Below are 23,532 nucleotides of genomic sequence, written 5' to 3' on the forward strand. Positions count from 1 at the left end.
TAACTAATTACCCCCCTCCCAGTTATCTAGATTGTTTAACAATTGCTATCATAGCTTGGTCCCTTATAGATAGATCTTAATCGCTTGAGGTAGATCTTGGCATTTTGAATAGATTTTAGGAGATATTACTATGATAAATATATGAAGACAATGTTGGATGATATGAAATGCACTGAACCTGAGAATGAGGAATTGAAAGAAAACATCGAGGAGGCTAATACTTGCATCTCCAAGCTAAGGGAGAAAAATTGGAAATTCAAAGCAAGAAACAAAGAGGTGAGCCAAGAGTTAAAAGACTCAAAAGGAGAATGTTGTGAATTTGAATCTACAACTGGATGAATGCAAGAAGATTGAAGAATTTCTCAAAGACAACATCATGAAAAAAATGGAAGAATGGAGAAAGAATGAAGAAAATAACAAAGAAACCATCAAATAGAAAACAAATGAAAGTGAGAAGCTATATCAGGGATTAAAGAAGTTGAGATCAGAAGCAAGAGTTTGTGAGAGTAACGTTATTTTGGATCTTCTTTTGTCTTTGCAGAAAAGTCACAAGGGTAAGGAAGGACTAGGTTTATCGAGTGAGTTCAAATCAGAATATTAAGGGTAAATACAAGGAAGTTGAAGCTGAAGCGAAGTCCGAAGTTATAAGAAAGGTTCAAATATTTGGGACACTTACAAAAAGACTTATGGTCAAGAAACCAAATGCTCAAAGGGAGGTATAATTTATTTGTCATTGTTTTCTGTGCAAAAAATTAAAGGCAATAAAGATTAGATTATTCAATGTTTTAGCTGTCACAAGGCAAGTCAATGCAAATGTCAAGTATCTAATCCAGCTAAGGTGAATGAGATGAAAAATATCTTTCATGGTAATTGCTATATATGTCAAAATTATGGTTACAAAGCTAGTCAGTGCATATCTAGAGTTCAATCAGTCAAGTTAGGACAAAGCAATGGCAAATGTAGTCCAACAAGACATTATGCTAACACTTGCAAATTTTGCTGCTCTGGGAAAGTTTGGAAATGAAAATAATATTACAGAATTAGATGAATCTAAAAAAAAGTAATGTTATGGATCCATAAGGCTACTAGTGAAGAGAATTTTGTGGCATTGGATCTTGTTACTAGCTCTTCCGAAAATTGAGCCTACCACTTTGGCTCAGGGGGAGTTCTATAATGCATAATCTCTTGGTTCCCTCTCTCTAATGAGATACATGTATCGGTTGTTTCTCCAATATGATTTGGTTGATGAGTTATGTTCAATATGCTATTACCTATAAAATCTATTTCCAAAATTGTGAAGGTACTATCTTTTCAGTTGTATAGTTGGCATATGAGATTGTGAAGGAGAGTGTACAATTTGATTTTTACAGTCTCTTGTTGAAAAATTTGTTTGCGGATGTCAGAATGTCATTGGTTAAGGGTTATCCCTTCCGATTCGGGTCTCTGGTTTTATGTTTGGTGTTTTACTTTCTAAGTTAATTCTTGAGAAGAGAAATGTGTAGTGGAAGTTTGACATCCTTGTTGGAAAGGAAATTTATAAGTACTTGGAGTATATGGAAAATAAATGGATGCATGTAAAGCTTATTTCTCATCTTTGCAAATGAATTTGTGCTTCGATATGATAATGTCTAGTGGTGTACATGTTGGTCATGTTGAAGAGGGTTCCTCCTTCGGTACGACGGAATTGGAGATTTTTATTGGTGGTTGTCCTCTAGAACCTAAAAGGAAGACTAGTGTGAAAGGAAAAGAAGTCATTACCATATCATAAGAAGAGAAGGAAGAAGAGAGAAAAGGAAGACGTGTCTCCACTAGAATCAAACTTTATTGATTTATGTTGTTCAAACTATGTATGTTAGAAGGAGTTTTGAAAATAATTGGTAAAACATGGTGTGCATGCTTGTCAGTTTGTAGGCTTGAAATTGAAAATGCTTTAATGGGTTTTTTTTCAGAATGGGTATTGCTGTTTCTAGTGTGTTGTCAGATGATTTGGTGAAATTTGCCAAGGAAAGGCTGTTATAGGAAGGTTCTGAGGGATATAAATTTAAGGTTGTGACTAAGAGAAAACATGCTAATAGAAAACAAGAGCTGTCTAAACATATTGGTCGATACATTTAAATTATTATCAACTGCAACAGGCTACTGGAGACAATATTGGTAATTTTTTTTCCCTAAATGATATTAACTGATCCTCTGCGTTGTTGGCAAAATGGCAGAGAAACTGAAGTTGGAAAATCAAAATGGAATTACTTAAAGAGTGTTTTTGGATGTTTCAACTATTTAAATTTTTTGGTTGTTTTGGAGTTTTTCTATGCTATTTTTCCATCAATGCCATAGGGGGAGATTGTTGAGATGTTGCTATTGTTGTCATTGATGTCTAAAGCTATGCACCTGATGCTTGTACTTTGGATGTTGTACAATATTGATTTGTCTAATGTAGTAATGTTATGGTAATGAATAGTGTGAATGTTATTAGTTTCTGGTTATTGTGGTATATCTTTTTGAGACATCTATGGAGGACAATTAGTGTAGAATAATAAGGATCACATGTTTATCATTGGATGTATTCAAAACCTATTTCGGGTAGCTTTGCTATTCAAACATTCATGCAGTATGTTGGAAGATTTTGCTATGACACTTCTATTCAGTTTTGGATCAGGGCTATCCCTTGGAGATGAATTTGATGTAAATCAAGTTTGATGTCCCTATCGGCTCCAGAATATATCTCATGTGTAATCTTTCGGTAATGGTGCTTTGTAACATGCTTACCTTATGTACATGTTGGCTAAAATTTTTGTACATTACTAATTGCGATTTAAAAAATTGTGATTTTAGGCAACATTTCATGAGATTTCTCTCTCCTTTCAGCAATAGGGGTGGCTCCATTCTTATTGTAGGTGGCTTCAATAGGAACTTAACTAAAATTACAAAAAAGGATGGTTCTCTTGATCAATTCCTCTTTTTTCAGGAATGATTTGCATACAGCTCTAACTTTTCAACTTAACAAAAAGTGCCTTATTGCTATGATAATACTGGTGACCTTGGAATTGACGTAAGAACAACACCAGGGGCAGCAATTTACTTTTTGTATTTTGTGAAACAAAAACAGGAACCCAAAAGCTCCTGCATTTGTCTCAAATAAGGATTCAAGCAAAATAAACAGTAAGACACAAAGTCTCTTATTGAATACTCTCAAATTTAATAAAAACACTTACAACTGAAGCCCAAAGTCTTTAGCTCTAAGTAATTAGCCACTACTATTCAAAGCTTCAAAACTCACAATCAATATCCAAAAAATGTCGTCACATAACAACTTGAATCAACACAGTTTGAAAACAAGTTGCCTTTTTTATTGAAAGCGATCTGGTTTACATCCACGCACAAAGTCTTAGAGTGCACAATACAAATTGGCATAATTTTCTTGCCTTGCCAAAAGATGATTATTTACAATGAGCTCCCTTTTTAATATAGGAAAATAGGAGAGAGAAAAGTGGAAGGAAAAGGGGAATCCTCAACCACCTTGACTTATTCTCTAACAAACTTCTAACTAATTAATTTGACTTATTCAAAGTTGCATACCTAATGCAGTTCCAACTTGAGCTGATTGTACAAGGACATGGCATCTTGTACTTACAACATAATCATTCTTTACATGTAATCTTTGTCATTCCACTCTAAAGCATGTGAAAAATTTGAATCCTTGAGCCTAGCTGGGCGGCTAAACAATGTGATAAGACCATTGATCTCCTCCTTGAACTCTAACCTCTGTATGCCTTTATGGAAAGGTTGGGCCTCCTTTGGATCACCCCATTGTTGTTAATGAATTTGATGCAGTAAGAACTATCTTCGCTCCACTGCTCCAAGGCTTTTTGTCTAGCGATGCTTATGACAAATGAAGGGTGAGGAACATGAAAAATCCGATTAATAGTCTTTGGATAAAGATAAATGATGGTATGCCGTCTTAGTCCTTGATAGTTCTAGAGGTTGCATCGAAATGTTTGGCGCATGCAAGGATGAACTTGGGTTCATGAGCCGCTACAAGAAAAGGTAGATAGAAAATGAATGACTTTGTTTGATCCAAACAACATTGACTCTTATGAGAAAATCTTCCATATTCATGTGTGCTACGTCTATATCTCGAACCTCATCATGTAGGAAGTTACTTGTGATGGTGGGATGGAGTTGTGGTATTGGTATACTGGTACTTCATCTTTTTCTTATCTTTTCGTTTTGCTGATGCAAGGCCTTTTGACGTTGCAGAGTGATGTTCCTGTGCAACTATTATATGAAAGTTCCATAGTGTAAAAACATCATATGAGGAGTCCATAGAAAGCTTTTGCTGTGTAAAAACACGAATTTGGGCAAAGTATGAATAGGGAAAGTGTATGTGATGATTGCGGACAGCAAATGAGCAAATAAGCTAAGCTCATAATGGCTAAAAATGAGTAGAAAAACCAAAAATGGGTTTTTTGGAGTGGATTGCATATGTGGATGGCAAGCTTTAAGATGTGCAAATGAGAAGTGAAGTGTAATGAAATGGAAACATATCATGCTTTAATAGGTGCATTTCATACTATGTATCTGGCAAGCATGTAGGAAATTCTTATTCATCCATAGGGCAGCCATATGGAGGTTTATGGATTGTTTATTGGTGGGATTTATACTTGCATTCACAGGAGGGGAAAAGAGGGACTTGCTTTAGAACGAGATTTTATCCCCGACTGCATATGCAAGTAAATGGGACCTTGCATATGCAACTTGAAGAAGACAAAAGAAGAAGAAGAGACAACATATATACAAAAACATGCAAATCTGAAAATGGAAATGATGAGACTTGCATACATAACATAACAAATATATACAACAAAAACCTTAAGAAAAATAACAAGGAATCAAACCTTTTTCTCAAGAAGCGAAGAAGAAGTCGTTTTAAGCACTTGTGGGAAAATTGAAAATGCAATCAAAGAGATTTCTTGGATTTAGAAAGATTGCAAGATGAAGTGTTAAATAGACTTTGAATCTTGATTCGATCCTTCTAAGAGATGAGTCAAAATTCGTAGCTTGCCAAGTGTAGGAAGTTAGAGCAAAAAATTGCATCATTTTAGCAACCGTCTTGACCAAGCAATATGCAACATGCAAAGTGATGTAACAACTAGTCTTGCTCCTAACCTAACTCCTAGGGTCTTCTTAGGTCTTTCTCTTGACCTAATAGGGTTGCTAGTTACCCTACTCTCCTTAGGATCCTATCTATGAGGTCCTAGGCTATTCAACTAGTGCACATCAATTAGTTAGAGCAACAATTCTTTCACTACTTCCTAAGCTTGTTACCCCTTCTTACTTTCTTGACAACGACTCCAAAATTATACTTCCTTGTGGTCAACAAGCACTCCATGAACAAGAATAGGTCGTTTTGGAGGTCTTTTGAGTCCCTTCCAAGATCCAAAACCACTTTGGAGATTGGAACCCTAATTGAGTTCACAAAAACACAACATTTGCTCCCAAAACTGCTAAACAGGGCTACAAGCAATTAGCCCTCCTAATGATGAAAAAATGGAATAACTTGGAAAATTCTTTAACAAGGGGGGTAACCTAATCACTGATTCAGACACCCTTTACAAAGAACTCAAGGATTCATGAGGTCTCAGTCTTCCAAGACATCTGTACAGTACGACCTAGAATAGTGCCTAAAAAATAGGGTTTGCATAGGATTTAAACCAGTCTGATAAGAATTGAATGTTACCCTCCATAGAACCTTCACCAGTGCCTCCCCTTGCATTTGAGGCTTTAACAAACATCCCTCTATCACAATCCAAGCTTTGATTGAAGCATTCCAAGCATTCAATCCCTCCTAATACCTCTGCTTTCAACTGTGATCCCTAGTCATGCATCTTTGGCTTGCCCAGGGCATCACCATAAAAACTCTTCCCTTGCTTCCCAGGGCCCCTCCTTCATTGTACAATATGTACAAGGAGTCATCTTCCTAATTCCAAAGACCCGTGCAAGTTCCACGGTGGGAAGAGGAGCTATGACTCCATTTTGCTTAGTTGCCTAATTCAGAACAATGGACAGGCAAGAAGCAAAATAATTTTATTAACCAATAAAAACCTTACAAAAACACAAACTATTAATCTACAGAATCTTAAAATGAACTGCTCTAATACTTCTAAGCATTGGGAACCAAGTTCAATCCATGAAAGTGCCAAAATACTCAGAAAACATAAAACTGTAATTGATTCCTTGCTATTTAGTTTGTACACACCAAAAAGCAAAAAACTTCCAACCCTTTCAAAAGGTCGAGGGTGGCCTTAAATACACATCCCCAGTCCCATCCTAATTGCTTCAAACAGTTACCAAGCCTAAACTACAAAGTTGCTCGAATGCAACAAAAAGTTAATGTTGTCAATGACAACATTTACAATTTTTTATCAACTTTTGCATCATTTAGAGTTTGGCCCTCAAACTTGCTCCAAAGGTTACCAACTTCACCAAAAGTCTTAAATTGACTTAATACATGTAAAAAGGACCTTAAAACACTCATTGGACCATTCTACCCTCTAAAACACAAAATTGCCCTATTTGACCAAGGTATGCAACTATGAGAAACTAAGGCCACATAAGGCTTTCCACACTTAACCTATCTCACCTCACTTAACCTATGTCACCTTAGGACTAAGCCCTATTATTCTCCTAGTGGTGTGGCTAGCACCACTATAAGCCAAAATATCCTAGGAGCCTTAGGTCTTCCATGAGCCTACCTAGGTGCCCTTGCACCGCAAAGAATTTGGAAAATGGTGTCCAAAGCATATCAAGTGATTTAGAAGACTTGAATGCAAGATAGGAAGGATAGGAAATGCTTTCAAACTTACCTTGATCCAATCACTTGCTGTTTTGGTGCAAATTGCTCAAAACTAGGGCGTTTTTGAGCAAAAATGTGCCTTAAATTGGTTGAGAAATGAAGAAAACACTGAATGAACTCCATTTTTGAGTTGCCCAATGTGTTCTTTGGGTGATTTTAGGCAAAAATGACCCTTAGATCATAAAAAACGACCAAGAAATGCTCAAGATATGAACATTTGAAGGCTGCAAAATCCTTTTTTGGAGAAAAACGTCCAAAAAAGTGAAGTTTTGAGAGTCAAAAAATGTGTTTTTGGGCTACAAATCACCACTATTGGGTATTTGATCAAAAAGTCTTATATTGTGAAGTAAAAACACATTTTTTGGTTGCATTCGCGTGTGAAAAATGTGCCAAAAAACCCTCCAAATGCAAACTGCAAGTTAAAAACGGGATTTCTTTATGCAAATGCACATATTATAATGCATGAAATGTGCTCCAAAATCACCATTTTGTGCTATAAGGTTTTAAAAGTTCACTTAAATGCACTTTTGGAAAGTAAATACACATTTAAAAACTCATACAATTGCTTGGAAAATTGCCACCATGAGCTTTTAGTTAATAACTATGTGCAAAACGTACTTTTGGAGACCATTTACATGTTTTTAAAAGACATGCAATCTGGCAACAAATTTTTCAGTTTGCCTTGGTGGGGTTTTAAAACATGAAAACACATTTTAAAATGCATTTAGTTGGGTCAAAAAATGCCACTTTGGCTTAGACTAAGTGACATGGGTTTTTAAATATTACATATACATGCAATTGGGTCCAAAATCGCCCACCTAGTGCATTTACATGTTATTAAATCATGAAATTTAACTTTAAAAGTCCATTAAATGGTAATTTTAAAAGATGTATATGCAATGGGTTAAAAAAACTCCATTTAAACGCATTAATATAATTAAAATAAACTTTTACATGCAATAACATATGTAACTGAGATAGATTTTCTTGCTTACATTAATTAAATAAGTTTAAAATATGTAAATACATATTAAAAACCCACTTAACACATTAAAGCGTGTTATTGCATATAAAAAGTCCATTTAAATTAGTGCTAGGACTTATAATTTATTGGAAGTTGGTTTTCACATAGTCATTTGCATGTGGATACATGCAATATGTAATAAAAACCCCGCTTTTGTGCATTTAAGTCTCTTATGCAATTAAATTTGATATCTAACTATAGTTTTTAATAAAGTAACATGAAAAATAGTTTTGAAGTAGGCTATTTTCATAAAACATAAAAACCTATGGTCAAATCAACTCAGAATGAGTTGAAATTTTAAAATGGACCACAAAATCCACTTTACATATCAAATATAATTTTATATCGTGTAATTGCCAATAAAAAAATCCACTTTTATGAGGTTTTGAATAAAGATATGCAGTTGTCCTGAAAAACCCCACTATTTCCCTTATAACTTGGGCTAGACAACTCCGATTTTGACCTAAGTTAGCTCTAAATGAGCGGAATTCCAAGGGCTACTATCCTAAGGCAAAAACAAGACCAAAGACTATTTACAACACAAAGGAAAATAAAGAAAAGATGCGAAAGTTTGCTAAAGATCGAGCGTTTGCACTTAGAGAAGAAAAACTCTTACTAACAAACAAATGGGGATTCAACTCGATGGAAACCTTCAAAGGAATGCATAGATAGAGCAACACAAAGCACAATTCAGGGATAACAAAGTGTCTTTTTGATACTTTGTTGACGTGGTAAAACAAAGAGGATGCACCTACGAATCCATGAGAAAATTGCATAGGGTTGCCTCAATTTTATGATGTCAAAATTGAGGACAACAGTGCAGTCATCTTTGGATCCTACGGTAACATAGTGTGGAGTTTTCTTATGTGTGACCTATCTTCTGGGTTTGGTGCTAATGTGTTGAACATTATTAAATATCTCAAGATTACTTTCCATACTCATGTTGACATGTTTTGCTAGGTCAACTTATTTCTATTGTTACACAGATATGTATATATACACCTAATCTTTTTTGGATCCAAGTAAGAGTATAAGATGATGGTGTGCATATAGTGGCATGTGAATAGAAGGTATGCAAAGGGTTATGGAGTAATGTGACAAGGATCAAAGAAGTGGAAAACAAGTAATAGGAAGAAGTGTTGCAGAGATTGTTGGCTGAAGATTCCTTACCAGATCTAATGCAAATAGTTGATTCCACACTCTTAATTGGAAATGAATTCATGCATATTTAGATGCAACATTATTAGTTCACATTTTGTTTATAAGAATATTTTGTTATTAGTCACTTTGTATTAGGAAAGTTAGCCCACCAATAATGAACCTTACCTGCACTGAGCATTTCGGTAGTGAGCCATTGTAAAAATCACCTTAACTGGTGTCACCTTAATCTATGTCACCTTAACGATGTTTATATACATGAGAATTAGTTTTTCTGTGATTTTCCCTATCTTGGGTTTCCACATTAATTCTAGTGCTCATGGTGTATTTAGTGTTTATGTGCTTTATGTCATATATGTTTTAATTCTCTAAATAGTTTAAGATTGCTCTAGATTAATTAAGTTTGTGGAATAGTATCTTGGGATAACTAATTCACCCCACCTATTAGTTATCTAGATTGTTCAACATCTATTACAAAGTCTTTCCTCACAATAAGCATGGATGACTCCTACTTAGTGTCTTGTCCCGCTTCACTTGGTTGGTCTTTTTGACTAATTTCAATTTCGTTAATGTTGACATGGAAAGCCCTCAAGTCTAATCACATTCTTTGTCAAGAATCCTTTCTCTCTCAACTTGATTATCCATCTCACTATTTATTCATATCATTAATGTTTTTATGGGGGTATTAATTGTTGAAGTTGAGGAAAGCTCAGCCCACAACTCCCAAGAATCACTTGCATGCAAACACTTGTCATAGAAAGAGAGAAGCAAAGCTATGGAGGTTTGAATTGAGAGATCCAAAGAAGATGATACATTCTTGATGTGCAAAAGATAAATTGCAAATGTTTTGAATGAATGAATATTATAAATAGAGATCAATCCTTATAAAGGAAACTAATCTAGGTTGCATGATAATAATTAATAAAAGAATTAATTATTATATGTCTAAAGTTTAGCTTAAGTAAAATAGAGATAATAATTGACTTAATAACTAAATCCAAATGATATAATTAATAAGAAAATACCTTATTACTTTAACACCCCCTTTTAAGATAAACTTACGGAGTAGCTTGAAACCTATAAACTACTACTAAAAGCAAACCTGGGTTCCAACGACAAGGCTTGCTGGGGTACACAAGCGCAACCCCAAATCTATGTAAAGTAGAGAAATAGAGAAAACCACATGGGAAAAAATCTACTCCAAGAAGAGTTGGAAATAATGCTAAAAGAACTAGTAAAGGACTATTGAAGCCACCAAACGAGAGAATGTCCCAGAAGATAGGAACAAAAGGAAGATCATGAAGAACACCATTGAAGCATGAAGCCGCTAACACTTTTAAATAGCTGATTTGAAGAACCTCCATTGAATATAACATGACTAGGTAGAGAAGACTAAGTCTGAAGAGCTGATCAATCGAAGATAGAAGATATCTTTATGGCCTCCAAAAACAAGAATAAAAGAGTGTTTATATGGTAAATGATTTATCTCACTGAAATGCATAGGTACCCAACCACTGCATCTGCCTAGTACATAGGAACAAATATTGAATACATAGCTCACTCTATCGAACCAAGAAAGCATTAGAACCAACAAACCCCCCCTATAATGTTGAGAGGTAAGACAAATACACTCAAACTGAATGCATGAACTCCTGCAAAATGAAGAACCAATAACATCGACAGTGTAGAAGAAGTACAAATACCTATAAAGGCACGTGTCATCGACACATCATGAGGCTAATGTCGTGGAAGGAACACTCAATTAACAAAAGAAGATGGCAAAAATGACCAACATGAAACCCCCCATGACACTTTATAATGTAGTATGACTACAACAAGACACAAAGATGAGCAAGATTCCAAAATGCAATAGAGCGACACTTTATCTCAGTGCATTTGCAAAAAAATGCTACAAAATATGTCAACAAAAATTAGAACAGACATAAGGCTGCTATAAAAAAAGTACAACCCAAGATGAGTCATCCCTTGTATTGATAACGATCCCCAGACCTAAAACAATTAAGATATCCACCAAAGTGCAAAAATGCAAAAAACGGAATAGAATGTACCTGAAGCAACATCTAGAAGAAAAACCAACATCATTGGAAAGAACACATAATGAGCATTCCAACAATATAATTTTTTTGAAAAATGGAGTCTGGATGCTCAAGATATGTCTCTTAGAGTGCAAAATAAAATCTTTGGTGACTGTAAAAACATACAATGAAACAACAAAACTAGAAAACCACACCAACACCATCATGATGGGCTTGAAAAGAGCTTTCCGATGATAAATGACTCGTCAAAAAATACCTCCATATGCCAAAGATATGGCCAAAATACCATCAATTTCTTTTTATGATGAAAAAGCTTAAATGAATTACAATTTGAAGGCCGTCAAATTTTAGCTCATGTCATGACCTGTGCATATGTCAGTGCTGATGTTCTTGTCTGACGCAAGTACTGACATGCATTGGTACTTGCTCCAAAAAGTGTGAATGGTTTATTTCAAAATAAAGGTGCTTTTTCATTTATTTTTTCAAACTTTTTTAACCATGTGTTTTCTTACAAAAAACATGCTCCTTTTAATAAAACTCCTTTTGTTTTAAATTTTTTTTTGGATAAAAAATAAAAAATCATTGCCTCGGGAAGCATGCCTGATTTGGAGGCAATTTGTTTTTGCTTCAGATTGCAACTGTGTCCAAGTTGGATAAATTTTATATGAAAGTGGGGGTCTTTGGATGCTACAAATCCAATGGTGAGGTTCGTTTGGGCTCAAAATGCACTGAAAAAATTGCCCCCCTAGATCCAATAAGAAACTTTTAAGAAAAAACACAAATCTGAAAATCAAGGCCAAACCTCTCATGAAGAGAACATGGGCATGAAAGTCTGAAGCTCTGATACCATGTTGAAGTTGAGGAAAGTTCAACCCACAACTCCAAAGAATTACTAGCATGCAAACACCTGTTACAGAAAGAGAGAAGCAAAGTTATGGAAGTTTGAATTCAGAGACGCACAGAAGATGAGACATTCTTGATACGCAAAAGATAAATCATAGTTTTATTGAATGAATAAATATTACAAAGAGAAATCAATCCTTATAAAAAGAGTTCAAAACCCTAAAATGTAATTAACCTAGATTGCATGATAATAATTAATAAAAGAATAAATAATTATATGTCTAAAGTTTAGCTTAAGTAAACTAGAGATAATAAGTGACTTAATAATTAATTCAAAATGATTTAATTAATAAGAAAATACCTTACTACTCTAATATTAATATGCATTGTCATGTCCCCTTCCTAAAGTAAGATTCAACAATGGTCAATAATAAGTAAATAAAAATATAAAAAATAAAAATAAATGAATATAATATAATTACAAGAGCATATTTTAAGAGAAGACAATGACTAAAATCTGATTAAAATTGTTTTAACTTATGTAAATAAAGTGGCAACTTCAGATTATACGTAGGCCAGTGATACAAGGTCGATTGTATAAGCATCAAGCGTAGCATTCAGTATCTGCCATAGTTGAGATTGTGGACATATTGTATCTTTGATATAAGGCGTGATTTTGTAAAAGCATATTTGCTATTTGATCTATTCATTATGAATGATGCAATTAATATAATCTCGAGTTTGTGGCTTCCAGGCAATTTCCGGAGTTGTGTGATAAAAGCAATCAGATTCAACTTATGAGTAAAAGGGATCGTGAAGTTACCTATTATTCATCATGGGATAATCATATATGCAAAGTGTGACTTTATTAAGCAACCAATTCCACAAATGTGAATGCCGGCTAGGTAGTGCTCCATCAAAAGTGGTACAAACCATTTAATGAAGTTTACAAATTGAGTTATTTGTGGAATGCAACTTTTAATTGCAATTAAAAATATATAGCCAATGATAAATATAAGTGAAGCGCTTTACATGACAACATCTATGGAAGTTGTTTGATTATCTAGATTAAACAATATTGATGAAAAATGATAATCTAGCAATGACAGGCTCTAGTTGATTTCTTTGATAACAATGATCTTGTCTAAGAAAAGCGGCGAGGGGAGTATAATGAAAAGGAAAAGCATTTTGTTTGAAGACAATGATAAGGAAATTTGTAGAAGGCAACAATTCATTGAAAATAACATAGAAACAAGACTTGTTCTTGGCACAAACTTGACAAGGCTGACCTGGCTCGGGACTCAACAAAACATGGCAACATATCAATTTCTAGTGAGTTTCACCTAGAGAGAGTTCTTGGATCTTGGGCCCTTGGGACTTCTCTAGTCATTGGCTTAGGACTCTCCAAGGCTCGAAGACTCCTAGAGAGTCCTAGTCCTATGATGACTTATGTAAGTTAGATGGACATATTCTTCAGAAAAAGTGATGGATTAACAACTATATTGCAGCCATCATTCTCCAAGAAATGGTTAGTATCAATCAGCATAGCAGAAAATTAAAGGTTTTCTTATTAAATGCAATTTCATAACATTAGAGGAAATGATGCAAGGATTAAGAAACCAAAACTATTATGCACTGTTAAAAAGGAATAATGAAAGTCAGCAATCAAAAAACATATGACTAATATAATGCATCAATAAATAAAGTGGTGATAACATTAAATAGAATTAATAAACTATTGTGTAAAGGGTGTGATTTGATTTGAGACTTATTTGGATCAAGGAAAAGTTGCAATTTCTAAAGTTGACTATTATGAAAATAACCAAGAAACAAATCCCAAGAATTGCATCCTTTTTGCAAAACCATAATGAAAGATATCAATCCAAGATTGTTTGAGAGTGAGAGGGGTAGAATAGAAAAAATATATAATTGAATGCATACACCAAGGATAATATATGATATATGTTACTCTTCATGAGGAAGAGATAAGAAAAGAAAATAATTCTGACAATGGTTGGCAAGCATTGCATGAGAATGAATTATATATGTAATATATGTATGAATTATATATTGATTCACAAAATATTATATTTGAAGGATAATAGGAATGCACACACACACACACACACATATATGTTTTTGATATTAGTCAACAGCAAACACTAGGGTGTTGACCCTTACAAGGCCATTGCCCATGGGCGTATAGACACAACACACTGACAATATATTAATATCAAAAGCAACCTACCACAAAGGGAAAGAAGTAGAAAAACCTAGGCCATTGTTTAACAACCTATAACCATGAATTATTGTCATAGTACAAAGTAGTACTCATCATAACAGAACAAGCTATAAAACTAATCAAATCTTGCTAATATAGTCAAAGTTGTAGAACAATCAACTAGAGTCCAAAGAGTTGTTACTAAATTTCTACACATGCTGAAATTTAGTTCTGATTGCAAAGGTTTCATACAATTACATAAGCATTTTACATTTTAGTTCAGTTCATGTAGATTGAGATCATGTTCATTATGTGCCAAAAGAATAAATAATGTCCTAACAATACAATTGATCTTTACAATCATTGAACAATGAAATGATTTAAAAGCTGAAAATAAAATGTCTCTCACACAATTGACTATGAGAATAGCCCCTGGACTATTGCTATAAGTTTCTACTTTTTGAAAATGAATAACATGATAGAATTAAAAGAGTAAGGAAAGGGTCACGGGCATAGTCATTGCCTGTAATGATTGGTTGAGTTGTGTCTTCTCGTTCTTGCTTGATTGCTGTTCCACATCTCGTTCCCTCCAAGCCTCCAAATCCTGTATGACAAGAGGAAAAATGTTAGATCTAATGGATCTAAGCAATGCTAGTATCTCACCTCTCCATCACTTTCATATTCCTAAGATCCTATGCATTTTCATAAAATAGAAACGCATACCAACAGGAAAGAAAGGAAAACAATCACACTGAAATGCTTTACTACTAACATGTTTGTTTACTGTGTAGCATCCTATTTCTAACGGGTACGCGGATATAACAACAGGCTCCCACAAGGGTTATTGAGCCTGACGTACTTATTAGGGACAAGACCTATGAAGCTAAAGTAGCAGATACAGTATAGTATGATAAACGTAAGCAAGAGGGACATAAATTTCAATTTTTGGGAAAGTACCAGTTTAGATTTTTGAACAGAGAGAAAATCAGCAGCAGATAAGTGATATATGCATTCAAGGGAGGGGAAATGCAACTTACGATCAGAATGAGACAATGTGTCAATATAATAGTGACACCTACAAACTGAGCACAAGTGTACAAGAGAAAATAAGCATTATAACAGAGGATAAAGGACTGGGCATGCTCATCCAATTCAAAGTTTAAGAATGTTCTACAGAGACAAGTTTCATTTCATCAAACTTAAAAGCAAGCAGATCAGTACTTTTCAAGTATCAGCAACGCTCAGAGTGTCAGGATTGATAGACATTAAAGGTTTTAAAAGTGAAACGTTAACTTTCAAAAAAAAATGCTATGAAGCAGTAAGGAATCCGTCATATTGCATTTTCGTACCAGTTTCTACAGGAAAAAGGATTTAATGCTTACTGATAACAAGCAAGGTAAAAGAGGCAAACATTTCAATGATAAATCAGTAATATTGTGCTGAAACTTTTACAGCTATTTGACAACTTTCAAAGAAGAATACTACAAACAGCAAGGATGCAGCTTCATTAAAATAATCAGAAAGTCACAAGTTTCAACATTGACGCATTAAACAGTATTATAAAATCACTACAGAATGGCTGACAAGTACAGAAATATGAATAAGAAATGATAATATCTTTAACAATGAAACCCCAATTACGGTAGCCGAAGGAGCTTATTGTTTGTATTATGGAAGGAACATGGTATGAGGCTGTATTGGTAGTTTGGAACCATATTCATGCCATAACAGCAAAGCCAAATAGACTTGCAGCAGTAAGAAACCCAGATTTGGTGAGATATACATTAACCTTGATCACTAGTTCTACAAATTGGAGTCTTTCATTTGCTTGTTGTAGCCAAACACCCAGATAGCATAAATGAACAAATTTCAAAAGGAAATGCATGGAAATAGTCAAAATTGGCTTAAAAATGAAAAGACCACTTTCAGTTATTACATTAGAAGTAACCTAGAGGCAATGGTCCATATTTCTTTCATGATACGGTTTTTACCAAACAGCCGCAACCAAAATGGTCACCAAAAGAAAGGAGTAGGGTTTCCAGAAGTCACGACATTGGTCCAATAAACTATTAGTTTTAGTGATCTCTAATAGACAAAACTGTTACAGCAGATATGAACAATAATGGATATCCTTACTTGAATAATTGCTGAACCAGAGATGCAAAATTTGTTCTTCAAATGGTGATCGCTGAGTCTTTAACTTTAGTCTACAATGAAGATAGAATATCCTTCAATAAAGATTGCTGAGAATATATAATGCAGAGGAAATATGCAGATCGTCCTTCAGTGAAGAATGCTGAGAGTTATCCTAAAAGGAGAATATGCAGATTGCTGGGACTTGTAATGCCGTATATTGATATTGTCCGCAACGATCTATATGGACATTTATACATTTGTGAAAGGCCATGCCTTCGTAGAGTCATGACTTTACCTGGCCTTTGGTCACGTAGGGTCATGCCTCTACGGAGGCATAACTAACCGTCAATTATTTTGAGTAAACAATATTATATATAAACAACAGATCGTCCTTTAGTGAAGAATGCTGAGAGTTATCCTAAAAGGAGAATATGCAGATTGCTGGGACTTGTAATGCCATATATTGATATTGTCCGCAACGATCTGCATGGACATTTATACATTTGTGAAAGGCCATGCCTTCGTAGAGTCATGACTTTACTTGGCCTTTGGTCACGTAGGGTCATGCCTCTATGGAGGCATAACTAACCGTCAATTAGTTTGAGTAAACAATATTATATATAAACAACACCACAGTTTATGCAACCGACTCCAGAACACAAGGCCTCGATAATATATATCACAATGTCTGCTGATAGTAATATTGAATGTTATGATAATAATCCAAATGTGTGTGTGTGTGTGTGTGTGTGTGTGTATGTAAGTATACATTTGAAGAATAGGATTAACATATCACAATTTATCATTACTTCTACTGATGCTATACATCAACACTCCCTCTTAGCAAGGGAGAAGTAATACACCTTTTAAAAGATTTCAGAATAGAAAATCTGAACACATTATCTGATCTTAACACTCTGAAATAGTGACTAGTCAAATAATTAAAATCACCATGCTATGAACACTATCATAACATATATTATGATCTCTAATTGTTTGAAACAATATCTAGAGTAATCATAATGGATTCGTTATCAATGATCTCTAATTGTCCGGAACAATATTTGAAGTTTTTCATGATAATAGGCCTATCATTTGCAAGATTGTCACTTTACAAACGATTACCTTCTGAATATATATGTCTATGAAAGATCGTCACTTTTCATTACATATCTAATGCAACTAAACAACAATAGAAGCATAAACTCATATAAATTGAAAATTTAAATTCAATATTCAATATTACAATTTAATCATACCAAGTTTTCCTCTGAAGTATTCCAATTTCACTTTAGCAAGAGGCTTAGTAAAGATATCTGTTGTTTACTCATTAGTACTGATGTACGCTAGTTGAACGACTCGTCGATCCACCATATCTCTAATGTAGTGATAAGGAATTTCAATATGTTTGGAACGATTGTGAAAACCTGGATTAGCAAAAGCTTGATGCAACTTTGATTATCGCAATGAATCACAGTGGGCTTCAAAGGTCTTTTGAACATATCAACTAGCAACTTTCGTAGCCATACAACTTCTCTAGCAGCCAAGGAAGAGGCAATGTATTTTGCTTTGGTAGAACTTAATGTAACTGAAGACTATTTTTTGTTGAACCAAGAAACCATTCCATATCTTAGAATGAAGCAACATCTAGAACTACTCTTACGTTCAGTAGGGCTGCCTGCCCAATCGAAATCAGAATATCCATGAAGGTTGATGTTTACTTGATTCCCATGCCAATAGTACCTTTTAGATATCTAAAAATGTATTTAGTTGCATGTAGATGTATCTTCTTTGGTGCACACATAAACTGACTCAAGGTGTTAGTTGCATAACATATGTCAAGACGAGTATTCACCAAATACATTAAAGATCCAATGATCTGCTTGTAGTAAGTAGAATCTGTAGATTCTAGTTTGATCATATCATCCTTCAACTTGTGTAGATTGACTTCCATAGGAGTAGAAGCTGGTTTACATTCCATCATTCCAATTTTGTTCAAATATCAACTATATATTTTCCTTGATTCAGAAAAATGTAGTTACCCTTTTGCCAGACTTCCAATTCAAAGTAGTAGTGTAGAAGACCTAAATCTTTCATATCAAACTTTGCTGTGAGTTCTTGTTTGCATTTCTTTATGAGATGTTCTTCACCTATTGTCAACAAATCATCAACATATGACACAAGAATAATCATATCATCACCATCTATTTTGAAGTATAAGTTAGGATCAGCTTCGTTTTTAGAATATCCTAACTTTATTAGATAGTTGTCTATCCTTTCATACCACGCTCTAGGAGCTTGTTTGAGACCATATACTGCTTTCTTTAATTTACAAATATGAGTTTTGTTGCCATGAGTGTAGAATCCTTCTGGTTGCTCAGTATAAACTTCTTCAACTTTGCCATTTAGGAATGCTGTTTTGACATCCATTTGATGAACTTTCCATCCTTTGGATGCTGCAATAGCTACGATGGTTCTAATTGAAGTGTATTTAGCAATTGGCGCAAATGTTTCTTCATAATCGATGCCTTCTTTCTGTGAGAAACCCCGTGCTACAAATCTAGCTTTGTATTTTTCAATGCTACCATAAGATGCATACTTAATTTTAAACAACCATTTAGAAGAAACAACTAATTAGTTTTTAGGCCTGGGTACAACATCCCATACAACATTTTTTAGTATGGAATTATACTCTTCAATCGTTGCTTCTTTCTAAGGTTGACTTGATAGTGCTTCTTTAACATTTGAAGGTTTTGTTTTTATAAGTTCAGTTAATAATGCAACATAACATGACTGATTTCTTGTTCTTTTACTTGCTCAAATCTCTTCAGTAGGTTCAACTTGATTTTCTTCTATCATTTTCCTAGCCCAAGGCGGCCTCTTTTTATTGTTAACAGTTTCAGAATCTTCAGGAGTAGATGTAGTGGTAGAAGATGGTTCAATATCATTCTCCCTCTCAATTTCTGCTAGGTGATTTTCATCTACGTCAGGAATAGGTTCAGTAAAAGATTCATCACTATTTCTAGAAATATTAAAGGCGATATCTTCTTCAAATTTCACATCTCTTCTAATCTCAATTGTTCTTTGACCTGGAACAAAAACCCTCTAGCTTTTGGTTGTTTCACTATATCCAATGAGTATCCCCTTCTTTCCTGATGGTTCTAGTTTTGTTCTTTTCTCTTTAAGAATGTGGATATAAATAGGACATCCAAATATTCTTAGATGACTTAGATCTGGTTTAATACTTGTAAATACTTCTTCAGGAGTGGTGTTCTCTAATACTGAGTGTGGACATCTGTTTTGAATGTAGACTGCAGTGCTAGATGCTTCAGCCCGGAAGGAAATATGAAAATTTTGATCGTGCATCATTGCTCTAACTGATTCAACTATTGATCTATTTTTACGTTTTGCAACTCCATTCTGTTGAAGATTATATGGTACAAAATACTCCCTCTCAATCCCAACAGCAATGCAAAAGTTTTTGAAAATTTCAGAAATGTATTCACCTCCATTGTTTGACATTATTTTTATTTTCTAGTCCTGACTGATTTTCAACTAGGGCTTTGAATTCTTTGAATTTTGATAATACTTGAGCTGATTCTTTCTGTTTTAGAAAGTAGATCCAAGTTCTTCTAGAATAGTCATCAATAAAAATTACATAAAAGAGACACACGTTAAGAGAAGGTATAGACATAGGACCACAAAGGTTAGTGTGAATCAGTTCAAGAATGGATTTTGATTTGTGAACACTTTTAGGAAATGATTGCTTTGTGTTTTTGCCTAGGGCAAATCCTTTGCAAATGCTTAAGTGATCAGTTTGGAGACTAGGTAAACCTTTTACAACTTTTCCTATAGATGATAATGCACAATAGTGAAGGTGACTTAGTCTCCTATGCCAACTTTCGGTAGAATTTGATGTTTCATGACTTAGAGCTAAGTTTTGATTGTTACACAATTTATATAACTTCTGTCTCTAAATCCAATAGAAATGGCTTTCTTGATATTAGAGTTCTTTGGCCAAGATAGAACTTTGTCCTCTTGAAAAGTGATTCAGAATCCTTGATCAACAAGACCAGAAATAAAGACCAGATTTCTTTTTATTCTAGGTACATATAAAACATTTTTGAGTTGGAGAGTAATTCTTGAATTTAAATAAATTGAGCAGGAACCAATACCTTTGATAGGACGAGTGGAGTTATCTCCAATGGTAACTTCTTTTAAGGAGTGTTCTGAGAAGTTTTCAAATTTGTCTCTAAAACCGGTTATGTGCCGAGATGCTTTACTGTCTACGATACAAGTGTTGTTGTTGGAGTTTAATTCACTTGAAAGAGCTAAATAAAATGCATAGTTTTCTTTTTCTTCTCTCTACTTCCTCTCCTTCGATTTTTGCTAGGGTTGCTTGAATTCTCTTCTGTTCAGGGCAAAAGTTATGAGAGTGACCAATTTTATTACATTTGAAACATCTAACTTTGGACCAATCACGTTTCTTATATGATTTGTGAGTTTTCTTTCTATTATGTTTGAATTTTCTTTCCTTGTTTGAATTTGCATGAAGAGCTTGAATGTATTCCTCTTGATTTATACTTAGTCCTCTTGAGACTAATCTTGATTCTTCTTGTGTACATTCATTTTTTAGTAATTCAAATTTAGGAAGCTCAGGTCGAGAGCTTAGGCCTCAAATAAATGTTTCCCAAGATAGAGGAAGTCCTCTTAATGCTATCGTGCTAAGTTCTTTGTCATCTACTCAATTTTCTATTGTTGCAAGTTGATCTTTTAATTTAGAAATCCTTAGAAAATAGGATGTAATAGATTCTCCATTTTTCATCTTTATATATAGTAGATCTTGTTTTAGGGTTAACAATCTACTAGTATTGTTAATTTCAAATGTATCTCTGATAGTAGAGAACATCTCAAATGTAGTCTTGAGACTAGATATGGATGGAAGAATATGATCTTTTAGAGTATCTATTATAATTTTCATTGCTTTGTTATTGTGTCTGTTCTATGCCATTTTATCTAGATCATTTTGAGGCGTGGATTTGTTTGTTTCTATATACTCTAATTCCATTTCCCTTAATATTATCATGACTCGAATTTTCCATGATGAAAAATTTGATGATCCCTCAAGTCTATCCTCTAGCCTTACATGATTCACCATTTTGATTTAAGGATATAATTTAAATTTTATAAATCTAAGACTTCAGATTTTTAATTCTGAGTAATAGAGTTTCTTATCAGAATGACTCTGATACCATGTTAGTTTTAGTGATCTCTGGTAGAGAAAACTATTACAGCAAATATGAACAATAATGGATATCCTTACTCGAATAACCGCTCAACTAGAGATGCAGAATTTGTTCTTCAAATGGTGATCGCTGAGTCTTTAACTTTAGTCTACAATGAAGATAGAATATCCTCAATGAAGATTGTTGAGAATATATACTGCAGAGGAAATATGTAGATCGTCCTTCAATGAAGAATGCTGAGAGTTATCCTGCAAGGAGAATATGCAGACTGCTGGGACTTGTAATGCCGTATATTGATATTGTCCCCAACAATTTGCATTGACATTTATACATTTATGAAAGGCCATGCCTTCGTAGAGTCATGACTTTACGTGGCCTTTGGCCACGTAGGGGCATGCCTTTATGGAGGCATAACTAACCATCAATTAGTTCGAGTAAACAATATTATATATAAACAACACCACAGTTTATGCAACCGGCGCCAGAACACAAGGTCCCCGATAATATATATCACAATGTCTACCGATAGTAATATTGAATGTTATGATAATAATCCAAATATATATATATATGTGTGTGTGTGTGTGTGTGTGTGTGTGTGTGTGTGTGTGTGTAAGTATACGTCTAAAGAATAGGATTCACATATCACAATTTATCATTACTTCTACTGATGCTATACATCAACATAAACAAAGTTCAAGCTACAGTGGACTAAATGTACAGTCACGACATAACAAAAGTACAAATTCCACCATGGGTTTCTCCAAATACAACTCACTTATAACAACATCATAATAGTGTCAATATCAAAGGAATAGTTACAGCAAAGAATTCAACTAATGGCGCCACAAATGGAGAAAAGACTATAAGAAAACCCCAGAAGAGACTTCCATATTCATGCTTCCAAGACATAGAAAACCACTCTAGAAGATCACGGCCATAGCATAAGCAAGAGAAGCAAGGAAAAGGTGAATACATAACCAGTTAATGCTGATAGCAAGAATGACAAAAAGTGAAGCTACGATAAACATTACCTCTACGTGAGAGATAGAAGATCTAACAAAACGACAGAAGGAAAAACTCCATCATGGTAGCCAAACAACAAGTTTTGAGCCACAACAACAGCCAAAGACTGTAAGCACAACTGACGAGTCATCAACAAAGTGTAACACTCCAGTATAACAGTCAGATCCGACCAAGAAAATGCAGAAAGCGGAGCATGAACTAGACACGACGACTGGAAATGAAACAAAACCCTATATTTCCATCCCTCTCAAGCTCTCCAATACTTCATGACAAATGAAAAGTGAAAAATGAATAAGCCTTTAGGGTTATGGCATGGGTAATATATTTGCGCCAAACTCGTTTTCATAAATATTTGGAATATGAGCATTACCATGGCATTAATCTTTATTTATTTCTTTCTCCAAAAGCTTTGTACATGCCGTGGGGTGGGGATGGGAATTTAGAAGTTATTCAGTCACAAGAGTCAAGTATTATTTAGCATTTAATCAATATTGTAAAAAAAAAGTATTAAATGATATTTATAAATCATTTTCATATTTTTGTTATTTCCTAATGCAAATAAGAGGGAAACTTGAATTTGTTCTTATGGCTAATGAGTCAATGTGACATGTGTTGAAATAATTAGTCTTAGGAGTTATGAAGAATGCTATATTTGAAGACTTAGTATTATCAATTAAAGTCATGAAGAATATTTCTAGGAGCTAGTTCAAGGTCGAATTTGACTTTTTCTAGTTTGTTTAGAGTTCTTTATAGCCATTTGGAGTGTTTCATGGACAGTTAAGACTGAGTCATAGGTTCCTTTATGACTTAGGGCAGTTTATCAGTCACTTAGTCATCATTTGATGAGTATTGACTCCTTTTTTAGAGCCCATGATTTCGACCCAAAGTGGCTTATCATTTTTAGGGTCATTTATTGACTAGTGAAAGAGGATTTTGATATATTCTATCACTTGTACTTGAGAAGGCAT

At 34.2% G+C, this 23,532-nt stretch overlaps 2 protein-coding genes across 7 annotated transcripts in view; one reads left to right on the plus strand and one right to left on the minus strand.

Annotated features, from left to right (window-relative positions):
* The window catches only part of LOC149539561 (uncharacterized), a 250,070-nt gene that overhangs the window by 109,472 nt on the left and 117,066 nt on the right, over positions 1–23,532 (minus strand). For 4 of the 5 annotated variants that reach the window (XM_089800793.1, XM_089800794.1, XM_089800792.1 and 1 more), the window contains exons 3-4: positions 14,680–14,761; positions 11,895–11,999 (exon numbers count right to left, since the gene is read on the minus strand). In XM_089800793.1, coding sequence (XP_089656919.1) covers positions 11,895–11,999; positions 14,680–14,761 — 187 coding nt within the window. The remainder of the gene's footprint in view (positions 1–11,894; positions 12,000–14,679; positions 14,762–23,532) is intronic. The other variant, XM_089800795.1, reaches the window with a different exon arrangement.
* The window catches only part of PES1 (Esterase/lipase/thioesterase family protein), a 201,828-nt gene that overhangs the window by 72,144 nt on the left and 106,152 nt on the right, over positions 1–23,532 (plus strand). The window lies entirely within an intron of this gene.

This window comes from Cupressus sempervirens, chromosome 9, assembly GCF_028749045.1.
Source record: "Cupressus sempervirens isolate cs-2001-9-10 chromosome 9, ASM2874904v1, whole genome shotgun sequence".
NCBI classification, from domain to species: domain Eukaryota; kingdom Viridiplantae; phylum Streptophyta; class Pinopsida; order Cupressales; family Cupressaceae; genus Cupressus; species Cupressus sempervirens.